General features: G+C 47.3%; 1 protein-coding gene across 1 annotated transcript; it reads right to left on the bottom strand.

Moving 5' to 3' along the window:
• Window positions 1-5708: 5708 nt before the first annotated feature.
• Window positions 5709-7804, bottom strand: LOC117843429 (probable BOI-related E3 ubiquitin-protein ligase 3). The gene is made up of 3 exons (XM_034724017.2): window positions 7373-7804; window positions 6810-7233; window positions 5709-6708 (listed from the first exon to the last, which is right to left on the bottom strand). Exons 1-3 carry the CDS (start codon window positions 7432-7434, stop codon window positions 6199-6201), a joined length of 996 nt encoding a protein of 331 aa, XP_034579908.1. The 5' UTR covers window positions 7435-7804; the 3' UTR covers window positions 5709-6198.
• Between the last annotated feature and the right edge of the window lie 2481 nt (window positions 7805-10285).

Below are 10285 nucleotides of genomic sequence, written 5' to 3'. Positions count from 1 at the left end.
AAGCACGCGCGCGCCCCTTCTGACCCGGCCGGCTCACGCAAAGATCACCAAGCCTATCGTCATCGATCACCAGGTAGCACGTACATTGCCGGGCTCCGGGCAGCACGCACCACCACCACCGCCAGAGATGGACGTCGCCATGGCCTGCTCGTGCTCCGGTTTCCAAGCCTCCTCTCCCATCCGTCGTCAACTACTCGTTGCGCACTTCCATTCGACCGGTTCCTAGCTTTGTTTCCAGCGGCCATAGTTACCTACTTACCCCTACTAAGAAGAACTTGTAATGGATCGTGGGCCTTATTATGCCTGCTTCACAAGCAATCCAACTCATCCCTAAACTGTTTTTCTCAATAACGTATAAAATTTCAAGCAAACTCCTTGCGAGCTCTTCTTAATAACTACCACATCCGTCCCAAATTATAAGTCATTTTGATATTTTTAGATTTATATCTTTTGTTATTCATCTAGATATACACTGTGTCTAAATGCATGCTAAAAGTTATAAATCTAAAAATAGCAAAACGATATACAATTTGAAATGGAGGAAGTATGTAAATTTTTGGGACGTACTAAGTTTCAAGCAAACTGCTTCACAAGTTTTACTGTTACGCATATATAGTGCCCTACATATACCAAACTTGTCCGTCGCTCTAACGCAACTTTCAATTCTAGCGGTCCATTTGGAGCTCACTTTATATGGGCTTCCCTTTCCCGCCAAATTGATCAAGCTGCTGGCAACGTACGTGTACCGGCAGGAATTAGGCAAGGCCGTGAATGCCGCAGCGGCCGCCGTTGGGATCCATCCCTTACACTGTTGACGCGTCCAACTACGTACGTTACGTCCGTGCCGGATCACGGGTTCAGCATATTACTATACGGTTGGTGTACATGTGTGCATTTACAAGCTTGTCTCCATAGGAGACCTAGTAGGCTGGGTGGAATTGTATCTCTCTTAGGACCACAAGCAAGATGATCAACACTAGGCAAGCTAAGGCATGATCTGCCCTTTGATGCTTATCGTAGTTTGCTCCTAGTGATTCTCTGTGACCATAAACTAATGAGGTGTAAGGAGATCTACATAGGTTCATCTAACAATTTAATAATTGACACTGCGAATGAAAGTTCATGTTAAGTCTTAAAAGCCATATACTCTCTGATCAGAAATATAAATTTATTAGGACATTCACACCGTCTCTAATATGACATTTTTCAAAGTAATATCTAGTGTAAAATATAATATTTAAATGTAATGAGTTATCTATTATGGGAGAATTTCTCAAAAGTTAAAACAGTCCCAAGTGCCGACAATGTTTTAAATAGCGGGCTATAGTGACTCTGAAGAGCTGATATTACAACTGCTGCAGTTGATATAGCAGGCAATAGCGGTGCTTTTAGCGGGTGGAGAAGGCTGACGATATTTAAAACATTGTGTGCCAATCTTGTGTTGTCATATACAAAGTTTTAGGCACTCATTGTGAAAGATATATAAAAAAAGTTTCACTATTTATGACAAATATAGATGGATTTATATTTCCAAATAATTTCAAACTTTACAAGCCCGTACATGTACTTGTATTTCAAGCCCAAAACTAATGTCTCGTGTTTCTTCATGTACTCCCAATGGTACTACTAGTATAGGTAGCACAAGTTTGAATGCTTCTGCATCTTGATGTAGAGATGACGAGGCAGGATAACATATAGAGCTCGATATTGTTGACTACTGATCTGCATCTCCGTGCCCATGTTCACAATGTATAGGCTGCTGTGTCTGCTACACCGGCCAAATTTCCGAGACCGAACAGAAGAGACCCGAATTCCAATTTCCAAGTCAGAACGCAATAATCAAACCTGCAAGCTGAGCTGAAGCTCCCAGCATGAACGCGCTGCAGGCCTGCAGCTTCACATGCCATCTCTGACTGCACCTTCAATTTCAATTTCTCCTGCAAGAGCGGTTTACACCAGCACCGTTCATTGTCGCCACGCGCGATCGTCCCAAGCTTGTTGATTTCTGCTTCCGACGTTTGTTGGCCTCGTCAACACGACGCAAGGAAAAGGCCAATGATTAGCTTCAGCGGTCCGAGACTAAGTCGGTCTTGGTCTATAGTTCCTCAAGAAAAGATCGGTCATTGATACTCCTGGTGACATGTTTTGGCTGTTCTCCTCACCAGTTCAGTCTGATAGTCTCATTCTCGTAGGATAAGCAAGGAGATGGCGGTCAGCATTCCATGAGCAGGAATCGGTCCTAGAAATGTATCCATCTTCTCGGATCGTGCGTGATGCACAGTGTAGTACGTAGAGTTCAAAAATCATCGTTGAACTAGCTGTTTTATATTGTCAGTTCTTAGCGTTCCGAAGTCTGCATGCATGTCAGCGAAATTATGCTGGCTGAAGGAAGCAGTAAGCTAATGGGACGTGAGAGCTAAGTTAGAACGAACTATAAAAATTCAAGTCAAAACCTTGTGGTGCACACATAAGTAACTCACTTAGTCTTACAAATGTTTTCAATAGCCATGTTAGGCATGCCAATTGCCAAGTACCACCCCCTGATCAACTAAATTATTATCCAGCAGTTGTAGTAGCATGGAAGCAAAGAGAGTCTTCTCCCTGATAAATGATACCGTAGCATTGACCGGACGCTTATTTTACTACAGGTTGCACAATATGTTAAGCTTTCTGCTATGCAGATTTGAGCTTACCTGAAAGATGCTACCCCAACTACAATTCTTTCTGACCTAGACCTAGCTAGTGTTGATATCCGCACCTAATTCCCTTTTGTATTCCTTACATCTGGAATTGGGTGCCGCTGGCAATCTCGATCGGTGTTAAGCTAGATCTTGATTCAAAAGCATTGGGTTGGATCAAACTGGCACCTCATCTCACAGTACTGAACAACACTAGACACTTCTGGTACCACCAGTACGATCACATTGGCCGGACCACACTGTCGATCACCCTCCAACATAGTATAGTACAGTAATAGTAGCATGTAACAGCGTCGTCGCAACGCCATAAACTAGCTATAGAGACAGCTAAATAAAGCAATCAATCAATCGAAACGAGGCGCCGTACTTGGATGTCTCCTTTTTCCAAGATCTCAGATCCCCTTCATTTCCGGCAAGATTGAACGCCCTCAACCCACCGGCTTGAGTCCTCTGCCGCTTGTCCTTGTCCCCCATCGATCGCCGTCGGAAGTTGAGAGCTGCTGCCTCTCGATCGGCCTGCTGGTCCCCTTCGCCGGTCAACATAAGCGCTCATTACACGCCCCACCACCTCGTGCTCTACCGGTCCAAGAACTCCAGCCGTGCGCATGCATCTCGTGCCACCGATCAATCGATCGATCCCTCTCATTTGCGTTCGAGATGGTACGATCGAAATGACGCGTGCTCGGAACCAAACAACGCCTTCGATCTCGATCCTGTCGTCGTCTCTCCGCGTCACGCACTACCCATCGATGGCACCCATCGTGGCGACGGCGACCGAGATGAACGGATGGTTTCTTGTTGCTGAAAGCTAAATTATCCGGGCGTGCTCGACAGGCAGTGGCAGGAGCAGTTACGTGACTGATGGACTCCACTGACTCGGGGATGGGCATCCATCATGTTCCTGCTCACCGATCAAGCAAAGGACACCGGACAGCTCGCCCCCCCTCTAAACTTGACGGCGACAAAACAAGGTGGTCTAGCTGCCGTGCTCATTCTGACCTGACTTTGCTGGAGCACCGAACACATGACCGGCCGGCCGGGCGGCCAGAGCAGCCGAGCCCTGCCTTCACGACGCCGGCACCGGCCACTAGTATATTGCTGCTCTCCTGCTTCCAAGTGGTTTGGTCTCCGGTCATCTTCTCGTGGACCGGCTCTCGCTTAACTCATCTGATCGCAACGTATATATATGTTTGCATCGGAAGGAACATAACAGGCTATTAATCAATAGAGATAGCTAGTGATGTACTCCCCATGTTCAGACATATTTGGCGTCTAACAAGATTATCTTATTCGAATGGTTGTTTGATTATTCAATTGGTCTAGAGATCCTGATGGATATTGCATTGTCAGACCAAAGACGGTATGGGTAAAGCAATTTTCTTTAACATATATTGGCATGGAGACTGGCGGATGCTACATGATACTACTGCATTCAAAAGGAAAACAAGTGTAGTAGTGCATGAAGCTTCCATGACGCTGCGCCAGAGCCTGACAGAACAAGTAATGAGACTGAAGTATCATCTACTCTCCAAGGCGAGAGAGCACTGACACCGACGCATTCTCTTGATTTGGTTAAGCACTGATCCGTCACATCTGAAGCAGATACGTCCACAACTCAGGTCCCACCGGTTAAAGTTTAGTACCTGTCACATCGGATGTTTGATGCTAATTAGTAGTATTAAGGGGTGTTTGGATACCCGTGCTAAACTTTAACACCTGTCACATCGGATGTTTGGATATTAATTAGGAGTATTAAACATAGTTTAATTACAAAACTAATTGCACAGATGGAGTCTAATTCGCGAGACGAATCTATTAAGCCTAATTAGTCCATGATTTAACAATGTGGTGCTACAATAACCATTTGCTAATGATGGATTAATTATGCTTAATAGATTCGTCTCACGAATTAGACTCCATCTGTGCAATTAGTTTTGTAATTAAACTATATTTAGTCCTCCTAATTAGCATCCGAACATCCGATGTGACAGGTGCTAAAGTTTAGCATGGGGTATCCAAACACCCCCTAAACATAAGCTAATTACAAAACTAATTGCACAGATGGAGTCTAATTCGCGAGACGAATCTATTAAGCCTAATTAGTCCATGATTTGACAATGTGGTGCTACAGTAACCATGCGCTAATGATGCATTAATTAGGCTTAATAGATTCGTATCGTGAATTAGCACGAGGATTCTGCAATTAGTTTTATAATTAGCTCATGTTTAGTCCTCCTAAATATCTGAACATCTGACGTGATACTGCTAAAGTTTAGCACTAGTATCCAAACACCCCCTTATTCTAAAATTGCTTTCGCGATTGAAACCAAGATGTTCATGTAAGATTTGCAAAACACATGTTAGGTTCGTCGTTCGCCTCTGTTCTAAAATTCCTTTCGCGATTGAAACCAAGATGTTCATGTAAGGTTTGCAAAACACATGTTAGGTTCGCCGTTCGCCTCCGTTCGGTCAGGCCGTGGTTTTCATCCGCCAAAGCACATCAGAATCAGATCACCTACTGCTGCTGGATAGGGAACGAGAAGCCAGCACCGACGGTCGGTTGACCTGCTCCGATCGCGGCAGACACGCGTGTATGGCACTTCACATCACGTAGAATGCAAACTTGCTGCTAGGCCTGATCGATTCTACAATCTAGCTAGGGTAACAGGTTGCAACTGTGTGCCGCGTTGCTTTGGTTTTAGGATTCGGCAGAGTCAGAGGCATCACACAACAGCGACACGGTCGGTCACATGCAACACCACTAGTGACCTAGTGTGTCGCACAGATGGGCGTTGGCAACAGTAACAGATGCCATGGCGTTTTTTTTTTTAAAAAAAGTAACATATGGCAGGTGGCACGTTGAAGCGACGGACAAGGGCGGGCGTGGCACGGGCAGCTTCTGGCATCTCTACCGTGTGTTTACCTTCGACCTTGGCACCCAAGCTACTAAGCTTGTTTTCTTTTATTTCCTAATGTCAACCTTAACTCTGAAACTGTCTCGACAGAAACTTTGGAACTCTAAACTGTTTATAGTCATCTTGCTTTGCGAATTGCAACGGAGAAGACAGCAGTACCTGTACAAGTTGAGGCTTGGCGGCACTGCTAAATTTCCTATAAAACTTCTACAGTATAGTACTTGCCATGTTCCTTGTAGACGTTTCTGCTCCTATGTCACGTACACAAGCTCACGTCTTTTTACGAAGCGTTTGCTTAGCCTTCAACCACTCGGTGATCGCCTTTCTTGCGTCGTTTCCCGTACCAGTCCAGCAGCAGTGTTGACGTCCGCTCGATCGAGGCGATGACCAGCAGCGCCAGAACCCATTCTTTGATTTCTTTGCCTCCATATTGCGTGGCCAGTTCCCTCCCGCAATGCAGTTCCAACTCCAAATCTCCGATCCATCAGTCAGTTATTTTTTTCTGACGACTCCTCGAACCGATGCATCGATGAAAAGCATTGGGGAGATGGATGCACAGCCCTCGGTCGAACACATACGTCTGGTCAGGGCAGGAGGACGTGGAGCGAGGCGTTCTTGGTGGCCGCGCATACGGGGCACGCCTCGGCCACCGCCTCGCACCAGCCGCACAGGCACAGGTGCCGGCACGGCAGCAGCAGCACGCACGCGTCCGCCGCGCCGCACGATCTGCACGCCGCCCTCGTCGTCCCGGCGGACGCCTCTGCCGCACCCTCCTCCTCCTCCTGCTCGAACTCGAAGCAGCACGACTCCGCGTCCTCGGCGTCGCCCTCGGCTCCCTCGGCGCGTGGTGACCGCAGGAGGTTGTCGAGCGTGGCGCGGAGGCCCGCCGCGACGGCCTCGTGGCTCCTGGCGACGTCCTGCCACGCGTGGCCCTCGGCTACCGTCTGACGGAGCCTCTCGTCGAGCTCCGCGTTGCGCGCAAGGGCGCGCGCCAGCTCGGCCTCGGCCGCCCGCAGGCGCCGCTCCACCGCCGACACCACCGCCCCGACGTTCCGGTGCCGCGCCTCCTGCAGCCCTGCTCGCAGCCTCTCGTTCTGCGCGCGCGGAATCCAAACCAAAGCCGGAGCACATGAGACGACATTCACGACAGAGCCAACCAAACAGGGTGCCGTTATAAATCAAGTAACCAACGCACCTCGATGCGGATGAGCGCGTCCATCTCGACGCCGTGGTGGTAGAGGTGGGAGAGGAGGCCCTGCGACTCCGGCGCGAGGCTGGCCGGGCGCCCACTGGTGGACGCGGCGCCAGAGCAGAGCATCCTGATGCTCTGCACGTCCCCTGCGGCCGCGAACGCCTGCGGCGTCGTTGACACCGGCAGCGGCGGTAGAGCGCGCTGGCCTTGCAGGTCCGTGATCAAACCCGCGCCGGCCACGTCGCCCACCCGCGCGCGCTTCCTCGGCTGCCCGGCGCAACCGCTGTCGTCGTTGTTGTTGACGATGCAGGTGAGGTCGCTGAACACCATGTTGCCGCCCGCGGCGGCGGCCAGCGGGTGGCCGCCGCCGCCGCCGGGCTCGCCGAGGAACACCGGCGCGCTGATCATTGCGTTGTCCAGCGCTGGCCTATGGAACATGACACACACGGGTCAGAAATCGAGTGGCGGTTTCGTCGAGGACGAATAACGGAAGGCGGCGAGGGGGAGCGCATGAGCTAGCGAGAGATGGAGCGGACGAATAAAGAGAAGGGGATTGGGAGACGAACCTGGTGATGGCGCGGGGGTCATGGGGGAAGGCGTAGGCGGCGTACTGGGCGTGCACGCCCATGAGGGGAGGCCTACCAGGATAGGACGGCGCGAGGAAGGAGGAGGCGAGTATGGCGTTGGGCGGTGCCGTAGCAGTGCGACCACGCCGCGCAAGGATGTGGGATCATGTAAGCGTAGGGTGGGGGTGGGTGGCGGTGAGCAGAGGCAGCAGCAAGGTTATATATATATATGGCAGGGCGATGGATTCTGTGGTAAGCGCGGCAAGAAAAGGAAACGTGAGTTGCCTTCTGTAGTTGTGTTGGATCAAGAGGCGACAAATGCCGTTTACTTCGGCGAGGTGAGACCCACTATCACGGAGAGTGTAAATGAACACGGTTTTTTTCAAGGCAAGCAAGAGCAAAGGTGCCTTTGGTTGGGCTGGGTGGTGCATTGGATCGATACTTTGCCTTTTCTGTTAGTTTTCTCTCTCTTTTAGGCTATAGATAGAGCACACCGATGTTCAGAAATAGGAAAGCTTCTCGAGTAATTGCCTTCGAAATCAAGATCATGGTTTTAACTATCATCCAAATTGTACACCTGATCATATGCCACCCGACCCGAACCACCCGAAAGAAACCCAACCCGACCCGATCAATATGTTGGGTAGGAGCGGTCCAATATTTATGATCCGATCTAAACCATGGGTCGGGCATGGGCTAAAATTTTTGATCCAAAACCCGAAAAAACCCGATTCAACCCGAAAATTGCACATAAAAATCCGAACCCGACCCGACCCGACCATGTGACGGGTTGGGCGTGGGTCAAAAAATCCGACCTGATAGTTGGCATGGGTCGGGCGTGGGCCAACTTTTTTGACCCGAAATCCAAAAGAACCCGACCCGAACTCGACCCAACCCGACAAATGATCAAGACTACCAAATTGTAATTAATTGCCTTCTAAATCAAATGCAAGATTTCTAAACATGGTGCAAGGTGAACCACCATCCATTTGAGTCTGCAATAGTGCAATTTCATTACATGTGGCTGGGTGAGAACATAACAAACCTGCCAACCCAAAACCGTTGGGCCTTTATAGTCTACTCCCTCCATCCTTTCATACAAGGTATCCAAGGATTCAAAATTGAGTGAATTCCCTCAGTACCACAAAAATTAACATCGATCCCCCTCAGTGCCATAGATTTTCACGAACTTTCATAACATCTAAATTTTATGTCCTCAATGCCACATCCGTTAGAGAGTTGCTATGCTGCTGTTAAATTTCTAGGGAAAAGACCTATTTGCCCCTCCAATGGAACGACGCATATTTTGGCTCTTTCCCTTTACTGCCATAACAGATAAAGATATCTCTTACACAAATATTACAACAATGTTTGGTGGCACAAGTGACACGATAGTTTATAGTAAATTCAATTTCATTTGTAAACACACAGGGAGATGCATCACATTGTTCAAATAAATACCAACATAACATTGCTTAGGTCACATGAGTATGAGGTTTCTCATCAGACATGCATGATACATGAGTTTCTAGTTTCTCATCAAACAGACAACATAAGTTTCAAGTTTCTCATCACATACATCATGCAAATCTCATCAAACATACCAAGCAAAATAAGTGACAAGACATGTAGCTGCAAATTCATTCTAGGATTTTCTTTTGCTTCTAGTGCCCATTGCAGGGCTGTCAGGAGGAGTTTTGCTTCGGATACACATGGCAGGGCTTTGAGGTGGCACCAATTTTTGCTTCTTCTTTGACTTGCCTGTAGCCTTTGCCTTCTTTGCCTTTGATTCCATTTTTGCTTTCCCTCCTGTCTTTCTCTTCCCTTTAAGCTTGGAGAGTGCAGGTGCTGGTGTAGGTTCAGAAGAGCTTGGCGGGTATTGAATGGTGAGAGGCTTAGGTTGGCTTGAGCCACATGTAGACCTACACATAAATGAAATGTACTCAAATAGATGTACTGAAATAAACTAAAATTAAAGTCAAATTGATGTATTCAAATAAAATGAAATCAACTTACTTATCAATTATAGTAGAGCTCAGGTTATTCAAATATCCTTGGCTGTAGTATAGATTAAAATAGCTGAATTAGAATTTAGTAATTTCAAAATAGGAAGCAATAACATGTTGACAAAGGCTCACCTTGGAGGAAAACACATTGGTGTGTGTTTTGAGGTAGAGCTAGCAACTACAGACTGTTCCTAGTTTCATTGCTTTTCTTCTCCTTGTTTGGTGGCCTCTACATAACATAACAAAATTTCTTATATTAGTACAAAAATGCATACACTACAACTTGGAGTGTTATTAGGACAGATATTAATACCTCTCAGCTAGCATGGCTGCTATGTCATCTAGATCACCATCTTTGCATCTGTGCCAATGGTGTCCATATCCTATGCAATCTATGCTGCTCTTTCTTGTGTGTTGTGCTTGTTGTGTTCTCAGCACACCCTTTTGTACCTCTGGTTCTTTCTTCTTCTAGTAGTGGACTTGAGAAGAGGTAAATGCATGAAGAATCCATGGTCTGACTACTGCCACTGGCCTTGTCAGTAAGGGCAGGGATAAAATTCTCATATGCAGCCCTAAACTTCTCAACTGAATAATAGGAGTCAACATAATTCTCCAAAGGCTGACGCATCTTAGTGATAAATGCAATAGCATGTAAGCATGGAATGCATGAGACTTGAAATTTCCTACAAGAACAAGTTCTTTCTTGTAGGTTCACCACACACTTGTACCCATTTCTTCCCTTGACACACACTTTTGCAACTTCATCTAAGCTTGCACACACCTTCGTATCCAAATTGAAACTTTGATACCTCAATTTCTTCATGACATGTGGCAAAATAAGGCCTCCCATCTTTCTAGAAATTGTCCTCATTGTATATCACTTATCCATAAGAAGAATTCTTATCTT

Source organism: Setaria viridis, chromosome 1 (genome assembly GCF_005286985.2).
Source record: "Setaria viridis chromosome 1, Setaria_viridis_v4.0, whole genome shotgun sequence".
Lineage (NCBI taxonomy): Eukaryota > Viridiplantae > Streptophyta > Magnoliopsida > Poales > Poaceae > Setaria > Setaria viridis.
The sequence above is the reverse complement of the archived record's forward strand: the minus strand, read 5'-3'. Positions and strand labels throughout refer to the sequence as shown.

Bases quoted from the DNA above. Each gene is read 5' to 3' on its own strand.
- LOC117843429 (XM_034724017.2), bottom strand. From the start codon at position 7,434: ATGGGCGTGCACGCCCAGTACGCCGCCTACGCCTTCCCCCATGACCCC. The intron at 7,234-7,372 runs GTTCGTCTCCCA...CATGTTCCATAG, and splicing joins GACCCCCGCGCCATCACCAG to GCCAGCGCTGGACAACGCAA. The intron at 6,709-6,809 runs GTGCGTTGGTTA...CCGCGCGCGCAG, and splicing joins ACGCGCTCATCCGCATCGAG to AACGAGAGGCTGCGAGCAGG.